Here is a 22,991-nt window from a genome sequence, read left to right as displayed (position 1 = left end):
GGCTGACTAGTGTTCCCTTCTGTGTATATACCACATTCTGTTCATCCATTCTCCCATCAGTGGCCATTTGGGTTGTTTCTACCTTTTGGCTATTGTGAGTACGCACATATTTTTAAAACATATATATCCCATTCATCGCATCCCACAAGATCCCTACCCAAAGAAGCTCATTGCCAGTGTTTTGTTTGTTTGTTTTGTTATTCCAGAGTCAGGCTCTGAAAACTTAAGCATTTTAGATGCAAACAGCAGCTTCCTATATACACTGTTCCAAACCTTGTTTTTATCTCCACTGGACACTGAATCTTGGAGGTTGTCTATATTAGTACATATTGGTCTCTTGAAATTTTTTTTTAAGTAAACATTTTTGAGCTGGAGTCATCCCTCTGAGTGACTTAAACAATCTTTAACAGATGCGCTGAGTTTTCATGTGAAGCAGCCAGGCCTCAGGGTGGAATGGGAGTAGGGATACAGGAAAGACCCAAATGCTTCTCAGCACCGTGAAAGGGGGTCCCCCTGAGTCTAAAGGGTAGGATATGATAATAGGAGAAATACTGTTTCTTCTACATTGGATTAGGCTGCATAGTCTTCAAGGAAGATTAATATTGTTTGTTCTATGTCTTTTTTTCATAGGTGCCAGCCTGAGAGTCCCTCTGATGGGGAATTCCAATTTGCATGACTGGAGTCCATCCTCCCAAACTGTGATGCTGAACAGAGAATATCTGTGCTCATCGGGTGGAATCCTGTGCATTCCAGAACATGGGAGGGGACCAAGAGGGGAAAACCTCCCCTTGAGGAAAAGAATACTGTTTCCTAGAAGGAGGAGGTGGTTTTCAGGCTGAGAGACTTGGAGAGGCGATTGGATAAAGGCACAGAGCAAGCCACATGCAGAAGAATGAAAATGGACCATTTTCTTACACCATACACAAAAATAGACTCAAAATGGATTAAAGACCTAAATGTGAGATAGGAATCCATCAAAATCCTAGAGGAGAACACAGGCAGCAACCTCTTTGACCTTGGCTGCAGCAACTTCTTCCTAGACACATCACCAAAAGCAAGGGAAACAAAGGCAAAAATGAACTATTGGGACTTCATCAAGATAAAAAGCTTTTGCACAGCAAAGGAAACAGTTGACAAAACCAAAAGACAACCGACAGAATGGGAGAAGATATTTGTAAATGTCTTATCAGATAAAGGGCTAGCGTCCAAAATCTATAAAGAACTTATCAAACTCAACACCCAAAGAACAAATAATCCAGTCAAGAAATGGGCAGAAGACTTGAGCAGACATTTCTCCAAGGAAGACATACAAATGGCCAACAGACACATGAAAAAATGCTCAACATCACTCTGCATCAGGGAAATACAAATCAAAACCATAGTGAGATACCACCTCACACCAGTCAAAATGTCTAAAATTAACAAGTCAGGAAACGACAGATGTTGGAGAGGATGCGAAGAAAGGGGAACCCTCCTACACTGTTGCTGGGAATGCAAACTGGTGCAGCCACTCTGGAAGACAGTATGGAAGTTCCTCAAAAAGTTGAAAATAGAGCCACCCTATGACCCAGTAATTGCACTACTAGGTATTTACCCCAAAGGTACAAACAGTGATTTGAAGGGGCATCTGCACCCCAATGTTTATAGCAGCAATGTCCACAATAGCCAAAATATGGATAGAGCCCAGATATCCATTGACAGATGAATGGATAAAGAAGAATGTGGTGTGTATATATACATACATATATATACATATATATATATACACACACACATACACACACATATATACAATGGAATACTACTCAGCCATCAAAAAAAAAAAAAGAAATCTTGTCCCTTGCAACAATGTGGATGGAACTCGAGGGTATTATGCTAAGCGAAATAAGTCAGTCAGAGAAAGACAAATATATGATTTCATTTATATGTGGAATTTAAAAAACAAAATAGAGGATCATAGGGGAAGGGAGGAAAAAATAAGATGAAAACAGAGGGAAACAAACCATAAGAGACTCTTAACAATAGGAAACAAACTGAGGGTTCCTGGAGGGGATGCGGGTGGAAGGATGGCGTAACTGGGTGATGGACATTAAGGAGGGCACTGGATGGAATGAGCACTAGGTGTTATATGCAACTGATGAATCACTAAATTCTACCCCTGAAACTAATAATACACTATATGTTAATTAAATTAATTTAAATAAATAATTTATAGTTGAAGAAGTATATTCATGTATGCAACTTGTTTCAAAAATATTTAGAAGTGTTTGAATACTGGATTGAATATACATTTTTAAACTTAAATTTAATTAAAATTTAAATTTAAAATTCAGTTCCTCAGCCACATTTCACACACTCAATAGCTACATGTGGGAAGTGCTTTCATAATGGACAGTCTAGAGATTGAACTTCAACCCTTCTTCCCCCTGCTTTTTTATACTTTTATGAGAGCTCTAGCCTTTCAAAAAAGAACCTAATGTTCAATTCATCATTGCTTGGCTTTGTTACCACACACTGGTAGAGTGTGAGGAGCCAAGGTGGCCCAGGGAGAGCCAGGCCTGCTGTTCCCCACTTCTTTCTGGGGTAGGGGTGGGGACAGCGTGAGGATGGCCCCTCAGGGGACCTTGAGGACTATGTAATAAGAACCCACTCTGTGGGATAAGCCAGAACAATCATAAAAAGTTTCTCTTTTTTTAATTTTTTTTAAAGATTTTATTTAGGGGCGCCTGGGTGGCTCAGATGGTTAAGCGTCTGCCTTCAGCTCAGGTCATGATCCCAGCGTCCTGGGATCGAGTCCCGCGTCGTGCTCCCTGCTCCTTGGGAGCCTGCTTCTCCCTCTGCCTCTCTCTCTCTCTCTCTCTGTCTTTCATGAATAAATAAATAAAATCTTAAAAAAAAAGATTTTATTTATTTTTTGACAGAGAGAGTGACAGCGAGAGAGGGAACACAAGCAGGGGGAGTGGGAGAGGGAAAACCAGGCTCCCTGCTTAGCAGGGAGCCTGATGTGGGGCTAGATCCCAGGGACCTGTGATCATGACCTGAGCCAAAGGCAGATGCTTAATGACTGAGCTGCCCAGGTGCCCCAAAATAAAGTCTTTAAAAAAATAATCTGGAAATTATTGGAACTGATTTAAAAATAGCAAAGTGGCTAGATAGAAAAGCCACATAAAAGATGAGCTACATTTCCATAACCAACAATGAAAAATTAAATAATATAATTTTTAAATGAAATTGATACAAATCGAATAAACTTAACAAAATATGTGCACAACCAAATTATAAAATCTTACTGAAGAATTAAAGTTAGCCTAAATAAATGAGAGATATAGCATATTCATGAACAGGAGAATTTAATGTCATAAAGAAGTTTTTATCCCATATTTATGTATTTGAAATAATCCCAGTCAATAACCTACCAGGATATTCCAGGAGCTTATGCTAACAAATTAGTAAATCTGTAGAGAAGAGCCCAGGGCCAAAAATAGCCAAGAAATTCCTGAAGTAAAAGAACACAGTTCAGGGGTGGCAGTGCTTATTTTAAAGTTATTGTAATTAAGGCACTATGGTACTGATGTAGGTATAGAAAAAAAATAGACCATTAGAACAGAAAAGAGTCTAGACCTAAAACAAACATAGATACATATGAACATTTGATATTTGACACAATTTATATTATTGGTCAGTGGGAGAGAGACACACTATTCAAAAAATGGTGCTGGAATAATTGGCTATACAAACTCGAAAGAAGGGAGGGAAGGAGAAAGGAAGGAATAAATAGGTGCTTTCATTTCTGGCAATAGAGGACTAAATATCATGGAAATTCTACCTGATACAGTGCAACTAAAAATGCTGGAACGCAACATTCTCACACACACACACACACACACACATGCGTGTGCATGCATGCACCTGCCAGTATTGCCTAAATGAATTGGTGGGAAAGTAAGGGAATTCCTCAGAAGCTAGAGATGATGTGAAATTATAAATCCCAAGGCACAGATGATCATTGGAGTCAGTGTTTGCTAAAGCAACCCTTAGTGGCCTGGAACTGGGGTTAAAGGGCCTTAAGTAGGGACAGAAAACCAAATCTGGGGTTGAGCAGAGAAGATTGGAATAGAAAACTACCACCCCCCTACATACACACACATAAAGCCAGGAGAGTCAAGGAGTAACACCCCAGTGAACTTCAAAAAGAGAAGTGTCCCACAGAGGAAAACAGTAAGGATAAAAGCTTCTCATCCTTACTTGTGGGTGTAATGGGAAAATCCTCTCTGGTAATTCAAAATAATAAGCTTGTACTGACATAAGTTTGGGACCAGAATGTATATCACATGAGTGGCCAAAAAAATTCCAAGATGATATAGAGAGAGCATATATATGTATGTGTCTATATATATATCTATGAAATATTATTCAGCCTTGAGAAAAAAGGATCTCTTGCTATTTATGACAACATGACAAAGGACCTTAGTGAGATAAGTCAGACAGAGAAAGACAAATACTGTATGATATCATTTATACATGCAACCTAAAAAAAGTCAAACCTATGAAAAAAATAGTAAAATGGTGGTTACTGGGAGAGGAGGGATGGGAAAGATAAGATTAATGGTGTTTAAGGGTATAAACTTGTAAAGAGTAGCGAATAGGCCATAGAGGTCTGATGCACAGTGTGATGGATATAGATAATAATATTGTACTGTACTGATGTGATGTGATAAATATTGCTTCCATAGCAGTCATATTACAACATATAAATGTATCAAAGAAACACGCTGTATGCCTTAAATCTACAAAATGTAATGTGTCAAATCTATCAAACAAATAAATAGAAATACAGAGACATATATATCCTCAGATTCAGGAAACCCAAAGGATTCCCACCAGAATAAACAAAAAGAAATACACATCCGGATTAACAGTACTGAAGCTGCAGGAAAGTGATGACAAGGATAACATCATAAAAGGAGCAAGAGAGAAAAAAAGCACTGTTAGATTAACATCTGATTTCTCATAGCAACAATGAAAGCCAGAAGATGAAGGAATATTATCCTCAACGGGATAAAAGACAATATCTGCCCGCCTATAACTCCTTAGCCAGCAAGATGATCCCTCAAAAATGGTGAAATAAAGACATTTTCAAGCCAATAAAACTGAGGGGTTTTTTTTAAAGATTTTATTTATTTATTTGACAGAGAGAGAGAGACACAGTGAGAGAGGGAACACAAGCAGGGGGAGTGGGAGAGGGAGAAACAGGCTTCCCGCTGAGCAGGGAGCCCGATGCGGGGCTTGATCCCAGGACCCCAGGATCATGACCTGAGCTGAAGGCAGACGCTTAATGACTGAGCCACCCAGGCGCCCCACTGAGAAGGTTTATTATCATTAGATCCTGTATAAGTTTTCTGTTGCTGCATAACCAATCACTACACTCAGTGGCTTGAAAGAACCCAGGTATTGTCTCACGGTTTCTATGCATCAGGAGTCTGGGTACAGATTAGCTGGGTCCTTTGCTCAGGGTGTCACCAGGCTGAAATCATGGTGTCGCCCAGGGCTGCAGTCTCATCTGGGCTCCAGGTCCTCTCCCAGACTCACTGGGTATTGGCAGAATCCAGTTCATTATGGCTGGAAAACTGAAGCCTTGACTCCTAGAGGCCAGGTGGTCCTCTCCACAATGTGACAGTTTATTTCTTCATGGTAAACAGGAGGATCTTTCTGAAATCTGGGAGGACCTGAACACGTTTAAAGGGCTCACCTGATTAGGTCAGGTCCACCCAAAATAATCTCCCCTTTGATGAATTCAAAGTCAGCTGATGACAGTTTAATTACATCAGCAAACCCTGTTTGTCAGTATATAAGGTAATCACAGGAGTGAAACTCCATCATATTCATGAGTTCTTGCTCACACTCGAGGGGAGGAGATTGTACAGAATGTGCACACAGAGAGTAGGAATCTTGGGGACTGTCTTAGTAAAATTCTGTGTACCTTAAATCCTCATGACAGGAACTCAAAAGGATATACTTCAGGTAAAAGGAAAATAATCCCAGGTGGAAGATCTGAGACACAAGAAAGAAGAGCAGGCAAAGAAAATATTAAACATATGGTAAATCCACAGAAATATGAACTATTTAAAATAATAATATATTTGATTTGTGCAATTAACAAAATAACAATATCATCAAAATATCAGGTTACAAAAGCATGTAAATTCAAAGGGAATAATTAATGTTAAAGAATTCTAACGTCTGGGGCACCTGGGTGGCTCAGTCCGTTGAGCATCTGCCTTCGGCTCAGGTCATGATCCTGGGGTCCTGGGATCGAGCCCCGCATCGGGCTCCCTGCTCAGCGGGGAGCCTGCTACTCCCTCTCCCACTCCCCCTGCTTGTGTTCCCTCTCTCGCTATGTCTCTCTCTCTGTCGAATAAATAAATAAAATCTTTAAAAAATAAGAATTCTAACGTCTATGTATTGTTGAAAGAAGTAGAAAAATACTGACTAAAGAGACAACGTGTTAAGTCTGGAGCACCTTGTTGGCTCAGTCAGTTAAGTGGATGGACTCTTGGTTTCAGCTCAGGTCATGGTCTCAAGGTTGTGAGATGGAGCCTTGAGCCTCCAGCTTCTCCTGGGCTCTGCACTCAGCGTGGAGTTGAGGAGTCGGCTTGAGATTCTGCCTCTGCCCGCCCCCCTCCCTTGCTGCAAGCTCTCTAAAATAAATAAAATCTTTTTTAAAAAAGATTGTTAAGTCAAATATGCAGGTTGAATTTTTTGATTAATCACTAAAGAACAGATTATATACTTTCAAAACAAGAGAGAGAGTTTAAAAATGGAAAAATTTTCCAGTACTCTCTGAGGCTCCCAACCAGCCTTCTTTCCCTCCCTCTCTCAGGGTCAGACTTGGATCCCAGTCTGGTGGTCCTCTCAGCTTCTCCCAGCTTCCTTCCCATTTTCTCTCACAGCCATTTCCCCTAACGAGTTTCTTGTACATTCAATCCCAACTTGGCATCTGCTTCTCAGATGATGCTCCTGGACTAACACAAATCCCCAATTCATTTTATGAAGTGAATAGATCCATAGCAGTGAAACAAGTCAATGGTAATATGGGTAAAGAAAAGTACAGGCCAGGGGTGCCTGGCTGGTTCAGTTGGAAGAGCGTGTGACTCTTCATCTTGGGGTCATGAGTTAGAGCCCTGCATGGAGTGTAGAGATGGCTTAAATAAAACTTAAAAAAAAGTACAGGCCAGTCTCATTTATGAACATGGTACGAAGTGCTAAACAAAAGCCTGAGTATGCTCAATTTAGCAATGTCTACACAACACAGTGACTGGAAATGCAAGGTTGTTTACTGGGTTTACTTCAGAAATGCAAGCTCGGTTTAATACTAGAACATCTATAAATGTCTTCTAGAAAAAGAAATAAAAGAATAGTGGAAAGGGAAGAAGTAAAACTTATTTTTCTTAGGCAGTGTGATGTTCTACGTAGAAAAACCAAAGCACCTACAGATAATTCATTAAAATTAGACAATTTATTATAGTTGTTCAATAGACAATCAACACAAAGGTTAAGGCACCATTTACAATAGCATCAAAATGAAGTTACCTGAATTAAATATAATAAATCCGGTGTAAGATCTTTACAGATAAAATTATTTAAAATTTTGTAAAGATATTAAAAAGAGTTAAGTCGTTAGGAGTATACCTTGTTCAAGGTTAGGAAAATTCAATATCGTAAAAATACCAATCCTCCCAAGTAGATGTAATGGAATCACAGAAGGATTCGTGTGTGTGTGTGTGTGTGTGTGTGTGTGTGTGTGTGAAATTTGAAGAGCTGATCCCAAAATGTATATAGATGAACAAAGACCCTGAAGAAAAGTAATGGGCTCCCAGCACCAGAATTCACTGATCTTGTTGCTTGGCTTGTTGCTTGTGATCTTGGTTTGGTTTGATGGAAAGGTGGAATGATCATCTGCAGGCTCAGGTACAGTACCAGTTGGGAGACAACACTGTAAAGTACGAGTATTGTCCTACAGGGTGTGTTATATGCTTTAATCAAGAGGGCACTGTGTGGTACTGTCTTCCCCCCAAACCAGGAAGCATACGTGTAGAAACCAAGAGGTACAGGTGGAAGTTTCCCTTCTTACCAGTACCCCTAATTCCCACTGGAAGGAGTTTTACTCCCTGTCACCACAAAGCGGGACTCTGTAGGTTTGGAGATCCTAGTTGCCAAGGGATGAATACTTCCATCAGAGAACTGGCAGGAAAGTAGAAGGTGAAACTATCCTCTGGCTAATCTGAGCTTTCATGCCCCAAGCCAACAGGAAGAGGAAGTGATCATTATATCAGACAAGACGATTGATGCTTGGAACCAATAAACAAAAAGCATGATCAGAGTAAGGGCTGGGAGTCAGTGAGGATGGCAAGTTAGGGCAGGGGTCACAGAGGATCAGTCCACCTTATCTAGGTTTGTTAGCTGGACAGAAGCATTCCAGAGCCTTTGGGCCACTTGAGGATCCTGAGCAACTTTAGTAGGAAGAGTTATCATACAGGAACTGCTAAAATATTTTCCAGAAACACCATCCAGCTCCTTTGCCAAGCTCAGGTAGAGGACTGGGATTGCACCTTGTTTGGCATCCTGTAGAGGGGAGGAGAGGAAGTCATGCCAAGCTGACTTTGCTCTGCTGGGGACACACAGAAGCACAGCCCTGCCACACCCTCTTCAGGCTGAGCCAGCTCCCCCTCTACTCACCTTACAGAAGAAGCTGAAGAGCCAGAACAAGAGGCGGTATGGCCAAGAGAAATGCTTCATGATCTCCGTGTATACTACACCTGGGTCCACAGAGTTCACAGTCACACCTGAGAGGATGGGACACGGGTAAAGTGCAAAGTGGAATGAGAGGGGAATATTGGGAAGAAAGGCGTAAGTGTGGTTCTCCAATGATGGGAGGATCCTATGAGGTCTGTTGGGCAGAAGGAACCAGAGACTTGGGGGTGGTGCCAGGCAAGTCAGTCGTCCGGAACTCAGACAAATGGTGGTATTTAAGCCAGTGAGGAAACGGAAGTATTTGAAAGTGCTAGGTGAACTTTAGGAGGAACGCAGTGGATGGTGCTGGTTTTGGAGAATCCTGAGAGGAGAGGGGTGTTGTGAGTGATAGGAAAGTTGGAAAGACTGAAAAGGAGATGTGAAGACAGGGTTGAGGGAACCATAGCTGCACAGATGATACATGGAGGAGATTAACAGCTGCCCTTGGGGGGCACGGGGAGCAGTTTATGGCCAGGACATGTTGGGATGAGATGTGAAGTATTGGGAGGTGGTGCTGGAGATGGAGCAGTAGGGGGTGTCAGAGACAATTACCTGTCCTTTGAAGTCTCCGGGCAAGCTCCCCAGTGAAGGAGGTCAAGAGCAGTTTGCTGCAGTCGTAGTTCTGGTTAAAGGTCAAAGGCTTACCAGCCCCTGTCAGATGTTTCTCATCAATATACCCATGTGCATGTCGAAAGGAAGACACATTCACTACCCGGGCTGACCCTGCCCGTTGTAGGGCCCCTGGGTGGAAAGAGGACCACACTCCTTCTATCCAAGTTCTGGAGTGAATTCCCATGCCCACTCCCCAACCTGCCTCTCCAGGAAACTCCAAAAGAGCAGAGACCATCCAGGGCTTTCAGGATAGGGTCAGTGGGCACCCCCCAGCTTAATGTGAATGGAGCCTTCATCTTCATTAGCTAATTTCCTAACATTTTTCCTCCTCTTTTATTGTAGTGTTTGGATTTTTGTCTTGCTTTTCTCCCACTTGTCAGCTGGAGCTACTTTACCCTGTTTGTGTTTTACCTCACTGGTAGCTAAGAGAGAAAAGCAGAGGTTGGAGACAATGTGAAAGCTGTCTTTCATGTATTCATCACACAGATGTTCATTAGGTGTCTGGATTATGGCAGACACCGAGACAGATGCTAAGGACATAAGGGTGCTAGGTTGAGGGGGGAAAGAAACGCATGTAGAGATACTTGGGAAAGTGGTTTGTTTTGTTTTGTTTTGTTTTGTTTTTTAGACCCCAGCTATCGGCAGGATGCCTGGGTGGCTCAGTCAGTTAAGCGTCTGCCTTCAGCTCAGGTCATGATCCCAGGGTCCTGGCGGGGAGCCTGCTTCTCCCTCTGCCTGCAGCTCCCCCTGCTTGTGCATTCTCTCTCTTTCTGTCTCTGACAAATAAATAAAATCTTTTAAAACCCAACTATCTTCCAAAGTAACAAAAATGAAATTACAATCAATAGTACAAGTTAAATCTTTAAAAAAAATATGCTACTGTCTATCTGAAGTCTGGATTATATAAAATATGAAAAATAGTAGTTGTCACATATGAATTTACAGTGTTAAAAATGCCAAAAGTCTTTTGAGCCATACATTTAAATTACAAATCACAAATGAAAATTTGAGCAGGTGGTATTCAGCCAAAATTTGCTGGAGAGAAAATTATTCCTAAAGAGAACAGACCCCAGACTTGCAGGCATAGTGATATAAAGGCCAAAGGGGCTCACAGCCTAGTTGGAGACTGATGCTCATGGAACAGTGTCGATGTGGGAACAGGGACGTGTACAAGGGCTGAGGGAGCCCTGTAAATGGGGCACTGCTGGGGGGAGGCAAAGGGCAGGACCCACAGCACAGGCAGTATCTGTGCTGAGTCCTGGCGGAGGAACTAAAGTTGGTCAGCTAAAAGAGTGGGAAAGGATATTCCACATAGAGGCGAGCACATGTGCAAAACGCAGAGCCAGAGGGGGATAAAGCAAGGTCCAAGAGCTACAGAGCAAAGCTACAGACTGTCTGCTGGAGAGGAGAGTGTGGATTCAGGAAGGGCAGGAGGTGAGGCTCTCAGTCTGCAGGGGTCTGTGCATGGAAAGAAGGGGCTCAGAGTTTCTCCTCTAAAGGAGAGAGTACCTTCCAAGGATCTTAAGCAAGTGATATGGTGAAAAGTGATTTCTACAAGTGGCAGGAAGAAGAATAGATTAGAGAAGGGGAGGAGATGGGGCGCCTGGGTGGCTCAGTTGGTTAAGCGTCTGCCTTCCGCTCAGGTCATGATCCCAGGGTCCTGGAATGGAGCCCGGCATGAGGCTCCTTGCTCAGGGGGGAACCTGCCTCTCATTCTGTTTGCCACTCCCCCTGCTCCTGCTCTCTCTCTGATAAATAAATAAAATCTTTTTTAAAAAAGAGAGAAAGAGAAGGGGAGGAGAGAAGACAGTTTAAGAAAATACAGCTAAACAAGGTGCAGACAGGGTGTGACAATTTGTCAAAAGGGGGAAAAAAGTTACTACTTGAGAACTCATACATAGAGTTTTGCCTTGCTCTTTGTTCCCTTTCCAGTTGGGGCTAATTTAATCAGCCACTAAAGAGCCCATGAGATCCTGGCAATATGAATTGCCTCCCAAGAAAGGCATGGGTAGCTGATTTTCAAGGAGAGGAGGAGACTTTTTTAAATGTCATCCCTTTTGTACACTTTCAATTTTGTGTTTTGGACACATATTACCTAACCCAAACAATTGATTTTATTTTAAAGAGGCTATTACACAGTCCAGGAGAAAATGTTAGGGAGAAGGCACCTGCCCCTCACTCTGCCCCAGCCTCCCAAGGAAGAACCCAAACTTCCTTAATCAGAAAGTATTAAAAAATCAGAAAGCCAAAGGACTTGGGCCCAAGACAGAGATGAGTTCTGTCTAGATTCCTGGTGGATCTTGAGCTATTTGAGAGCAGGAAGTAGGTCTTCTTGGTGTCTATGTTCCTAGTGGTCTAGTGCTCCCCTAAGAAGCTTTTGTTGAGATGACTGACTCTACTGGCCTAGCTAAAACTCAGAGCCGGGGGAAGGAGAGGTGGGATCTTAAATCCCCTTGCTGGTTGTATTTGGGGCTGACTGATTTCATTACCAGCCTCCGACTCCTGACTTGTGTCAGGTGGGTTCCCCTGCTGTGTGTGGGGAAAAGGCATACAGGGTCATCACTCAGTGAGCAGCTGGGGCCAAGGGAAAGGAAGTGGCCATGGAGACAGTAAGCCAGGAAAATGCCAGGGTAATGGAGAAGCAAGGGTGGCACAGAAGGGAGGCACCCATTCTTCCTTACCTTGGAGTAGATTTGTAAGCAAGAAGGGCCCAACATAGTTGGTGGCAAAGGTGAGATCAAGGCCCTCTGGGGTAAGTGTCTTGGGGAATCCTGGGAGATGAGAACACAGGTAGTGGGTAATGGAAGGATACAAGATCTGGGAGAAAGATTGGCGTTCAGTAGATACGGCACAGGAACATGTATGTGCACGGATGGGGCCAAAAACTTAAGGGAGGTTTTTTAGGGTCGTGTATGAATTCAAGTTTTTCAGCAGGATGCACAGGTTAGGTTTGGTGGATGCCTGTTTTAGGGTCCCTGAACTGGAAAGGAGCCTCCTGAGATGTGTCCGGGGGAAAACATACCGCAGATTCCAGCATTGTTAACCAGCAGATGTATCTCAGGAGCCTCCTGCAGAAGCCACTGAGCAAATCTCCGGGTGGAGGCCATAGAGCTCAAGTCCACCTGGCCAAGCAGGAGGCAGTTGCCCTTTGAGGCTACTTGGATCTCAGCCAGGGCTTGCTGTCCACGCTTCTGGTTACGGCAGGCAAGGATTACACGGGCCCCACGGTGGGCCAGCTCCTGGGATACAACCTTCCCGATGCCTATAGGAGGACAGCTTCAGAGTAGGCTAGCCTGGGGAATGAGGAGAGGTGCTGGTCCACACCCCCACCCTCCCCACTGGGACTGTGGGGGATTGAGGCACCTAGTGAGGTAGCAGGATGAGAAGAAAACTCACCACTGTTGGCTCCAGTCACCACTGCTGTCTTCCCCGTTAGGTCTGTGGAGCACTGCTGGAGATCCCAAAGATGAGACTCATGCCAGAGTCGCACACTTAGTCTAAGGAGGACAAGCATGAGCAGGACAGAGCCAGGGCTCCAGACCAGGGTGCTGAGTAGAGACCACTGCGACATAGCAAAGACTTGCTGGTTGGCCACGGGAAGAGCTGGGCTGCAGTACAGGTAAGCTGGGGAGGAGCTAGTCAAAGCTGAGTGGGGATTAGCAATCAGGCAGGTTTGGTGCCTTGGACACAAAATTTAAAGAGGCTACTCACTCTCAGATTTGTCCAAGCACCCGGCTTGGACTTGGGAGTGTGTTCCACCTTAAATTGCAAGCCTTGGGCACCTGATTGCCTCACTGCTCTCTTTGGCCCAGAGTCAGTGCTTCTTTGAGCCATGTATAGACTTATGGTTGTCTCCAAGTGAAACTAAGCTGAACTGATGAATTCCAGGGATTGGAAAAGCAAAATATCAAATTCCTCCTGTCTTTGATCAATGTGTACTTAAGCAGAGCCGTCAGCTTACTCCCCTACTGCAAGGAGACTCTGAGTGATTCCAACTGAGGCAGACCCCTCTTGCAGCCCTTATGTCTACTCCTCTGTGGAGAGGGGGATGGTTCTCCAGAATGCCTCTGCTGGGGAGCAACAGTGACCCTAGTGCAAGGTCACCCAAGGGTGGAAATGGGGTTATTCCCTGGAACCAGTGTTCTATATTCTTCTAGGACTATAGGACAACTGCTCCTGAGTGAGTACCCTTGGAAGAAACTGACAGAGACATCTGGTCAACGCTTAAGGCAACTCAGGTGTTTATTCTGGCAAGCAGAAAGAAGGAACCGACTGCCTGAGCTTCAGGGCCCAGAATAGGGCAGGTGCTTGGGGAGGAGTGACCACACTTTGGGGGTTGGGTTCTTCATTAGTTGTCTCACAGACACCTGAGGCTTTGGGGCACCCGTTTGGATGGGATGCTGCTCAATGGGAAGAGATGTGCCACTTTCTTTGTCCCCCTGCTGGGATACTGCAGCCCTGAGCAGCACCTGGGTGGTTGGGTTCCACATGCTCACACCAGGAGCCAGCTTCATTGTGTCAGGCAGCAACATGGGCTTCCACATCACCTGGGATGTGGCCTCAAGGACTCGGGGTGCCATATGTGGCCACCTGTGAGGATCCTGACGCTTCCAGTAGCTGGGATCCACGCCCTGTGGATTTACGCAGCTGCGGCCAGCCCACATCTTGCCCAGCAACTCTGCCTCGCCCTCCCAGCCACTGGGCCACTTGGCACCAGGCCACAGTTTGGGGCTGGGGCTCCGGGCCAGATCAGGGAAGGCCAGATTTGTGGCAAGAAAGCCAAGCCCAGGTTTGGGAAAGGGAAGCTTTGACCCAAAGCCTGGAGATGGCAGGCCTAAGCTTAAAGTGGGGGATTGGAGGCCAGGGCCCGGGCCCAAGGCAGGGAAAGGAGCGCTAGGTGGCAGAGAGAAGAAAACTGTCGGGGAGACGCGGACACTGGGTCTGGGTGCTAGCAGTCTGGTGGGAGCCTCAGGAACCTCGGTCTTCGCAACCCTCGGGTGCCCCTGGTAGGCTTTCAGGGGGCATGCCTCCGAGTCAGGAACCAGAACCTCGGCCAGCGGGCGCACCCAGTGGCACGGCAGGCGCGTGGGGTCCAGACGCGCCCCGGCCTTGCGGCCCACCCTGTAGGGAAGACGGCTCCACAGCGCGTCCGCGAACCTGGGCTGCTGTGGCTCTAACGAGGTGGAGGGGCCGAGCACGGTGGGGACGCCGGCGGAGAGGCCCGCTTCCGACACGCCTGAGTCGATGAGGGACACATCCTCCTTCTTGAGCTCCAGCCAGTCCCCAGCGACGTGCGGCTGGGATGTGCAGTAATAGAGGTCCTCCAGCAAGAACTGGGAGCTGTGGGGCTGTGCCCTCTGGGTCAAGGCCTGGGTGCTGGCTACCTCCAGAGAAGGATGGGGACTGCCATCAGGAGCCATCTCCACCAATGATTGGCAACTCACGTTCAAGGACCCCACTGTGGCCTGGTGGTCTCTGGCCTGGACGTCCACGTCCTCTAAAGGACCCCCGGACCCTGTCTCCTGAAACAACTCTGGGGTAGGTGGGGGGCCTGAAGAGACTTGCAGCTCTGGAGAATGCTCCCAAGATTCCATCTGCTCCTGAGAGGGTCTCACCATCCACCATCTTCCTAAAGAGATCTGGTCCATGCTCCCTTGGTCCTAGGGAAATGCATTGGGGGTAGGGGTGGAGGGTGGGTAGTGAGACTCAGGAAAGAGGACAGAGGAACTAAGGGTAGAGGAGTCCAGGGAGGTCCTGAGGAGAAGGAAGACTCGGTGGGGCTCAGGGTAGGGGGGTGGGGGTCGAAGGGAGTTGGGGGCTGGGCTTACTTCGCCTTGGAAGGTCTCCTCCGGCCCCATCGAGGCAGGCGCATGCAGCACGGGCACTGATCCCTGAGCCCAGGCATCCGTCATGCATGCCAAGGGTTCCTCGTCCTCGCCCCACGTGGGGTCCTCAGCCACCGCAGATTCTCCCTCGTCCCTGGCCAGGAAGCGCCACTCGGTGATCTGCAGCATGGCCTCCCGGGCCTGGCTAATGGTGAACGGAATGCACTACGGAGGTGAGAAAGGGTCTCAGCCCAGGGGGTGCCAGAGGGATGGGTGGGTGGGTGGAGATGAGTCTGGAGAACCCGGATCCAGGCCCACCTGCTGAGTCAAGTAGACTTTGAAGGCAGAGTCCATGACTCGAGCCAGCAGATCAGCCAGGATGTCCCCCACAACATCCTCTCCCTCCTCTAGAGCCATGAGCGACATCCATTCAGCTTCCGTGAGCCGCCCAGGCACGATGTCCACCTGTGGCACCTGCACCGTAGGAGGCCGCACCTTTTCCGCCTTGGATCTGGTCACCCCGCGGTCCCGAATCTGTCTCTCCTGCCTCTGGGAGGAAAAAACAGGGCAATCAGGCCAGGAAACAGAGAAGTGGAATGGAGAAGCAGCTACAGACTAGGAAGAAGCTTTCTCAAGCTGTCCAGTAGGAAGGAAAAGCCTTCTGAAAGGAACAATTTACTAAGAGCCTACTACGTGTCAAATTTATTTTAGATGTTTGACCTAGCTAATTTATTTTTTTAAGATTTATTTATCTGAGGGGGGAGGGGCAGAGGGAGAGACTCTTTCAAGCCAACTCCCTGCTGAGTGGGGAGCTGGACATGGGGCTCGATCTCTGGACCTTGAGATTATGACCTGAGCTCAAACCAAGAGTAGGAGGCTCAACTGACTGAGCCACCCAGGCACCCCTGACCTAGCTAATTTAATTTTCACTTTTAAAAATTTTTTTAAAGATTTTATTTATTTATTTGATAGAGAGAGCAAGAGAGCACAAGCAGGGGGAGCGGTAGAGGGAGAGGGAGAAGCAGGCTCCCCGCCAAGCAGGGAGCTCAATGCGGAGCTCATGACCTGAGCCAAAGGCAGACACTTAACCATCTGAGCCACCTAGGCACCCCGTTAATTTAATTTTCATAACATCTCACTGAGCGCATTTTACAAAGAAACTGAAAGGACACAAGTTAACCATCGCTTGCTTGAGATTACAGAGTACACCCTGGCTGTGTATAGCTCTACTCCACAGTCCCTGCTATTGGCACTAGTTCAACAGGTTCAAAGTTCTTGAGAGTTCAGAAAAATTAAGGATGAGTCAATAAATGGCTAGTGCTCTTTAGAGTCTCCTCCTCTCCCCCAAATCAACTTAGATCCTTATTTTACAATATACATCTAAATAAATCCCAGATGTATTAAAGGATATACACACACAAATGAAACAAAAACATAAGCAAAAAACAAAATGTAGGAAAAAAATAGGTTAAATAGTCATATCATCTCTGGGTGAGAAAAAACTGCCTAAGCATAAAAATTATGTAAGAAATAATAAAAAGCTAGAGAGGTGTATACATATAGGCAAAATTTTCCTATACTTATTTTTTAAGACATTCCCAATTACAAGCTGACAGTAGTTACCATTTACTGGCACTTAAGTGTATCAGTTACAAACACTGACTCAAGTCCCACATTTTTAGACTACATACTATTTTTATCTTTATTTTACAGAATTTGTCCAGATCACACAGCAAGGAAGTAGCGGAGTCATAATTCATATGCAGGTATGCCTGACTCTAGAGCCTGACTTTATCCTGCTTTCCAAAATTAAAAAAAAAATTGCAACAAATATAAAAAAGGATAAATATCCCCAAGTATATTAAAAACTCACATAAAAAATAAAATCTTAAGACCCCAAGGATAATAAGCAAAGAACATTAACATTTCATAAAAATGGAACCATAAATGACTAATAAACATTTGAAAAGATGTTCAACCTTTAAAAATATCAATTCCAGTTTTATGAACACATCCAAAAGCATATCCTGAAATGAAAATAAAAATATATCCTCCAACATATTCCCTGTGCTGTCATTTATAATAGCAGAATATTAAAAACCTATGTCTAACAAAAAGAATATACGGCTAATTGTGTGCCCTCTATACTAAGGAATATTATGCAATGATTAAAGATAATTTTAGGAAGAATTTGCAATAGGATAGGTAATGATAAATGAAAGAAACAGGATACAAAATTACATACCAAGTATCATCTCAGATGTATAAATCAGTATATGTTAAAGAAAAGGGAAACACCAAAATTGTAACAGTGGATACGTTTCTTTCTTGTGCTCTTCTCTATTTTATAAGTTCTCTACAGTGAGTCTGTGTCCTTCTATAATCAAGAAAAATCCACATAAAAAGAAAAAGGCTAGTTCCATAAATTCATTTTAGGGACATAGGAAACTTACAGGGAGATTCTTGGGAGCCTCCTCCCTTTCCTACAAGTCTCCCTGAACTTGGTTCCTTCCAAAATTTACCTCTAAAGGTTATCTTCTCAAATCTTCACCTCCTCACCCCCACCCAACCTTATTGCTTCCTACCAGATGTCCCCTCAAATTCATTCTCCCCCATATCTGGTGTTTCCTAAACTTTACACTGAACTCAAAATCCCTTAAGCCTCATTTCCCTTCTCTGCTAATGAAAACAGCCCTGGTGGCAAGCCCAGGGAGTAGCCCACAGCCCAGTCCAGGCTTGGCCAGAGCAGGGCAGATAGGGCTGGGAGAGGAGAGCCAGTTCCTTAGACTTACCCTCCCAGCCTCTCATGTGCCACCTCTGATAGTGACTGTACCTAGACGTGGCCTGACCAGAGAGGCCAGAGACATTATTGCACGAAGTCTCCTCAAATCTGTTTTATTTAAAAACTTCTTGGCTTTTGGGGCACCTGGGTGGCTCAGTAGGTTAAGCCTCCGCACTTGATTTCAGCTCAGGCCCGAGTGTGGAGCTCCCAGTCAGCGGGGAGTCCGCTTGAGAGTTTCTCCTTTCCTCTCCCTCTGCTCCTCCCCAACTCCCCCTCTCACGCGGGCTCTCTAAAATAAAAAGAAATCTTGGGGCGCCTGGGTGGCTCAGATGGTTGGGCGTCTGCCTTCGGCTCAGGTTATGATCCCGGAGTCCTGGGATCGAGTCCCACATTGGGCTCCCTGCTCCTTGGGAGCCTGCTTCTCCCTCTGCTTCTCTCTCTCTCTCCCTCTGTCTCTCATGAATAAATAAATAAAATCTTTAAAAAAATAAAATAAAATAAAATAAAATAAAAAGAAATCTTAAAAAAAAAATTCTTGGCTTTTAAACAATTTGAGTTTCAAGTGCAGCCTCAGAGTTGTTTAATCCATTCCTTCCTCCTAAAATCCTTGAAAGGGAGTTTATTTAGCAACACCTCTCCCCAGTGCCTGACCAATTCTGGTTTATCCATTTGAATGGGTGCCTCAGTGTAAGAGACTTATTACATGCATAGCTGCTTCCAAAGTCAGTTCCTGTTCTTGGGCTCTGCACCATACATTTGACTTTTTCCCTCAAGTTCCGAGTGTGACAAAGCGTGTTAGTGTGCGTGGTGCAGGTGTAGATTTTCTGCCCAAGACCGACCATGAACGCCCACATGCTGGGCGGGCGGCGGCCGGCGTGGGGCAGACCCACGGTTCCCCACACCGACCTTAAAGGCCGGTCCCGGCTCTGACCCACCCCTAGCGGAGCTGAAGCTCACCGAGCCTTCGTGAGCCATCGCCGCAGCTGTCGCTCCAAACCCGGGTCTTCCGCAGCTTCCCTGCCTTGCTGCAGCCGCCTCCGCCTAACCGTCACCCTAGCAACGGCGCCTTGCACCCGCGGCTGACCTAGCGTAGAGTGGCTCGCCCCGCCCACGGTTGCCCTGGCAACCGCGCCGCGCTCTGCACGTTTGGGTTGCTCGGCCCCGCCCAATGGCCGTGCGTACGTGCGTCGTCTCTATGGTGGCGGTGGATTTGCAGGGTCCGAAGAATTCCCGGAGTCAGGCAAGCGACCCTGGGGCTGCGGGTGTGACTTCTGGCCGGGGGCTTCGGGGAGCCAGCTGAGATAAGAAGGGTCTGGGGGCTACCCTGCTTCATCTGCCTTCGCTCGGGCGCTTGGGGCCACCGGGTCCTGTGCCATCACCGTTCCTCCTCTGGGATCCCCCCATCGCCCCATTGGATGGAGCCCTGGGGCTCTCCTTTCCCGTTCCCCAAGACATCCCCACGCCAGACTCCCCTATTGCCGTCCTCGGGTTCCCCATCACATCCTGACCTACTCCAATGGTTTCCTTCAGTGCCTCATGACAGCATCCCCCATTCCTCCCGCAGGAATCACCACTGTCGTCTGTTTCCGGAGCGCCTGTGATTCGGGCCTTTCTCCGCTAGGATGTTCCGCCGGGAGCGCTCTATTCCCCTTCGATGTTCGGCTGCAGCCCTGTGCAACAACCTCAGTGTGCTGCAGGTGCCCTCCCGCAACCTCACACATTTTGGGGTAGTCCATGGACCCAGCGCCCAGCTTCTCAGCGCTGCTCCTGAGGGTGCGCCCTTGGCCCAGCGCCAGCTCCACGCTAAGGAGGGAGCTGGAGTGAGCCCTCCACTTATCACCCAGGTGAGGCATAGAGTTGAGTGAGAGTGGTGTTGCTGAACCCAGTCCTCATCTCTGTCCTTCCTCTCCAAGCCTCAGGGAATAGGCCTTCCCTAACCCTCTGATTTTTCACTCTTTTGAGTCCTCCTATCCTCCACTCTGACCACTTCTTCCTACCCTGGGCCATTTCCCTTTAGGTCCATTGGTGTGTCCTCCCCTTCCGAGTGTTGCTGGTACTCACCTCACATCGAGGAATACAGGTAAGGAGAGCTTCCTACCCTCCCCCACTATAGTCTTCTCAACTCTTCCCCCACTTGCCTCTAAACCCTTACAAACTTGTCACATGTTTAGCCCATTCTTCCTTATTTCTCATCTTCATTCCTTCCATCTTTTCCAATTCCCAAGTGCCATCTCCAATACCTGCCCCTTTACTAGCTGTATGACCTCAGGCAATTTAGTTAACTTCTCAGAGCTTCAGTGTCCTGAGAGGGGAATAAAAGTAGTGCCTGCCTCCCAGAGTTGTTTTTGAGGATTAAATGGGCTAAGGCTAACATGAGTATGTGAAATACTCAGCATAGCTCAGCAAAGTTCAGCTGGATTGTGCCCCCATCCTTGCTCTTGTCTTCCAGATGTATGAGTCAGATGGCTCTGTCATGGTCTACTGGCACGCACTGGACTCTGGAGATGTGTCTCCAGGTACCTGCAGGACTGAGTGGGATGGGGGTAGGCAGTGTTTGGTGGGGCCGGAGGAGGTGCTATTTCTAATAGTTTTCCCCTTTCATATTCAGTACAGGCTGTGTTTGCCCGAGGAATTGCTTCCAGTGGCCACTTCATCTGTGTGGGTGAGGGGGCCAAAGGCAGGGCATTGGGGGGTGCTGGGGTATAGGGGTGTGGGCTTTGGCCAGGAGGATGCTGAAGGTTTGAGGGAATTTTTGAGGGTTAGAGGGAAGGGTGGGAGTGAAGGGGGCTCTTAGAGAGACTCCAGAAAGCCACGGAGGGCTTCAGAAGGGCAGGATAAGACAGAATAACGGTAGTCAGTGGAAGAGTAGAGCTGTTGGAGCAGTGACTGGTGGTTTTGTTACAAAGGTTTCTGGGATGGAGGGAGTGCTATATGTGGTGGTTGGAGACTCGGGAGGATCAGGAAACCATCAGTGGGGCACTGGTTCCGCAGGAACATGGTCGGGCCGGGTACTGGTGTTTGACATCCCAGCCAAGGGTCCCAACATTGTACTGAGTGAAGAGCTGGCTGGGCACCAGACATCAGTCACAGACATTGCGACCGAGCCTGCCCAGGGACAGGTGAGTGGATTCCCCCTACCAATTCCAGTGAGCCTGGGAGGCTTCCCACTTTGGTAGGCAGCAGACCTGGGTTTAAGTCTTGACTCCACTGCTAAGCGGTTGGATCACTTTGGGGACATTGCTGCTCTTTCCCAGGTTTTCGCAACCTCAAGTCCAGTGATGAAGACTGATCTTCCATTTACATGGCATTTAATAGTTCACAAACACTTTTCAATACTGGTGTGAATTGAGGAGTTGGGACAGATGGTGTCTAAGATGCTTTCCAACTCTAACATGTACAGCCTCCTTTTCTGGACTTGGGCAAGTCCCACCTATTCAGGCCCACCTCCAGTGCTACTACTGTCTTCGGGAAGCCATCCCCTATTCCTGCTCCCACTCATCTCCCTTGGCTGAGCCCTGAATTGGTACTATCCTCAAAGACAACTCTTGTCTCCCTAATTGGATTACAAACCTCTTGAGAATGGGGTATGTACGTCCTAATTCATATCCTCCACTGCACCTGACCCAGGGCTGGGCCCAGGGGCTATGTTGGTTGCCTGGGGTTAGAGGTTTCAAGAGGCCTGGACTCTAGTCTTGACTGTGACTGGCTCATTGCAAGACCTCCAGATCATAACACTGTGGTCTCAGCTTCATCATCCATCCAGTAAGGACAAGTATATACCCTGCCCCTCACACATGGTTTGTCAGGTCAGGGGGAGTGACACTCTAAAGAATGCAAGGGAGGCATTTTATGCATCCTGAGGGAAACCCCGCATCCGGCTGGTGAGGGCTCCACATTTTGCCCTTTCCCTGGAGAGGCAAAGATGCAAATGCTGCCTCCCTTCCCCCCTGCCCTGTATACAGGACTCAGCAGTGGAGGAAGGGAAGGACTGATCCCACTTTTCTCCTCAGGACTGCATGGCTGACATGGTGACGGCAGATGACTCAGGCTTGCTGTGTGTCTGGCGGTCAGGGCCTGAATTCAAATTAATGACCCAAATTCCAGGATTTGGGTAGGTGAGGCAGAAGGGGGCTGATGCCTTCCTGAGGGGTCAGAGGAAAATAAAGTGGGTTATCACCCTTGCAGGGTCCCGTGCCCTTCCGTGCAGCTGTGGCATGGGACAGTAGCCGCAGGCTACGGGGATGGGCAAGTGCGTCTCTATGAGGCCAGTACGGGAACTCTGCACGTCCAGATCAGCGCCCACGCCCGGGCCATCTGTGCCCTGGACCTGGCTCCCGAGGTGGGCAAGGTCAGTCTCCTCCTCCATCCCTATGAACCCGTGTTCCTGGTACTGGGGTGTTGAGAGGAACTCCATAGGCTTGTCTGCTACTCAGTGGAGCCCTCTCCCTGGGCACCTGGGCCAGGCACTCCAGCCTATACATGTCCCCTGTCGGCACGTGCCAATGCCCACTCATCCTACCACCTTTTTTCTTTTTTTAATAGCTTCTCTCTGCAGCTGAGGACACCTTTGTACACATCTGGAAGCTGAGCAGAAGCCCAAAGAGTGGCCACACTGAGGTGTGTGTTGTGGGAGGAGTGGAAAGGGGGGGGGGGCCCAAGCCTGAGACAGCAGGCCCTGAGCAGTCCTCCTCTCCCCCAGGTGGAACACTGTCATGCTGAGTGTGTACCTGACACCCAGGTGTGTGGTGTCCGATTCTGTGACCCCTCCGGCAGCTCCTTTGCTGTGACTGGCTATGACCTTGCTGAGATCCTGAGATTCAGCAGCGTGTGAAAGAAGAGCAGCCCGCCTTTCTCCCTGTGGGATTTATAAAGTACCCCTGCACCCAGCCCTTGTCTGATTACTCAGTATCACAGGCATACTTCACGACTACCGGTCAACTAAGCTCCAGAGATGAGGGGATGGGGCAGGCCCAGACCAAGCA

General features: G+C 47.0%; 3 protein-coding genes across 3 annotated transcripts; 1 reads left to right on the top strand and 2 right to left on the bottom strand.

Moving 5' to 3' along the window:
* Positions 1-8,433: 8,433 nt before the first annotated feature.
* On the bottom strand, positions 8,434-12,973 carry LOC114218847 (retinol dehydrogenase 12-like). The gene is made up of 6 exons (XM_028116099.2): positions 12,799-12,973; positions 12,425-12,664; positions 12,084-12,173; positions 9,343-9,531; positions 8,737-8,843; positions 8,434-8,622 (listed from the first exon to the last, which is right to left on the bottom strand). Exons 1-6 carry the CDS (start codon positions 12,971-12,973, stop codon positions 8,434-8,436), a joined length of 990 nt encoding a protein of 329 aa, XP_027971900.1.
* A 712-nt stretch (positions 12,974-13,685) lies between these two features.
* CUNH2orf81 (chromosome unknown C2orf81 homolog) lies at positions 13,686-18,984 on the bottom strand. The gene is made up of 4 exons (XM_028116362.1): positions 18,967-18,984; positions 15,546-15,767; positions 15,231-15,452; positions 13,686-15,062 (listed from the first exon to the last, which is right to left on the bottom strand). The coding sequence occupies exons 1-4, from the start codon at positions 18,982-18,984 to the stop codon at positions 13,686-13,688; spliced, it is 1,839 nt and encodes a 612-aa protein (XP_027972163.1).
* Positions 18,985-19,186: 202 nt separating this feature from the next.
* Positions 19,187-22,910, top strand: WDR54 (WD repeat domain 54). Its single transcript, XM_028116307.2, has 10 exons — positions 19,187-19,249; positions 19,574-19,853; positions 20,027-20,089; positions 20,459-20,525; positions 20,618-20,671; positions 21,001-21,128; positions 22,020-22,120; positions 22,195-22,357; positions 22,552-22,626; positions 22,709-22,910. Exons 2-10 carry the CDS (start codon positions 19,632-19,634, stop codon positions 22,838-22,840), a joined length of 1,005 nt encoding a protein of 334 aa, XP_027972108.1. The 5' UTR covers positions 19,187-19,249; positions 19,574-19,631; the 3' UTR covers positions 22,841-22,910.
* The last annotated feature ends 81 nt before the right edge of the window (positions 22,911-22,991 follow it).

The sequence above is a fragment of the Eumetopias jubatus genome, unplaced genomic scaffold, assembly GCF_037043125.1.
Source record: "Eumetopias jubatus isolate StellerSeaLion01/CBP00866 unplaced genomic scaffold, mEumJub1_p1.0 scaffold_9, whole genome shotgun sequence".
Lineage (NCBI taxonomy): Eukaryota > Metazoa > Chordata > Mammalia > Carnivora > Otariidae > Eumetopias > Eumetopias jubatus.
The sequence above is the reverse complement of the archived record's forward strand: the minus strand, read 5'-3'. Positions and strand labels throughout refer to the sequence as shown.

Excerpts from the sequence above, each read along its gene's own strand:
- CUNH2orf81 (XM_028116362.1), bottom strand. Across the intron at positions 15,453-15,545 it reads AAGTCTACTTGACTCAGCAG|TGCATTCCGTTCACCATTAG; the intron begins GTGGGCCTGGAT and ends TCACCTCCGTAG. Across the intron at positions 15,063-15,230 it reads AGGAGACCTTCCAAGGCGAA|GACCAAGGGAGCATGGACCA; the intron begins GTAAGCCCAGCC and ends GCATTTCCCTAG.
- LOC114218847 (XM_028116099.2), bottom strand. The coding sequence starts at position 12,973 with ATGTCGCAGTGGTCTCTACTCAGCACCCTGGTCTGGAGCCCTGGCTCT. Across the intron at positions 12,174-12,424 it reads TAACAATGCTGGAATCTGCG|GATTCCCCAAGACACTTACC; the intron begins GTATGTTTTCCC and ends CTCATCTCCCAG. Across the intron at positions 8,623-8,736 it reads TCTTCAGCTTCTTCTGTAAG|GATGCCAAACAAGGTGCAAT; the intron begins GTGAGTAGAGGG and ends TCCCCTCTACAG.
- WDR54 (XM_028116307.2), top strand. The coding sequence starts at position 19,632 with ATGTTCCGCCGGGAGCGCTCTATTCCCCTTCGATGTTCGGCTGCAGCC. Across the intron at positions 20,672-21,000 it reads TGGCCACTTCATCTGTGTGG|GAACATGGTCGGGCCGGGTA; the intron begins GTGAGGGGGCCA and ends CTGGTTCCGCAG. Across the intron at positions 22,121-22,194 it reads ACCCAAATTCCAGGATTTGG|GGTCCCGTGCCCTTCCGTGC; the intron begins GTAGGTGAGGCA and ends TCACCCTTGCAG.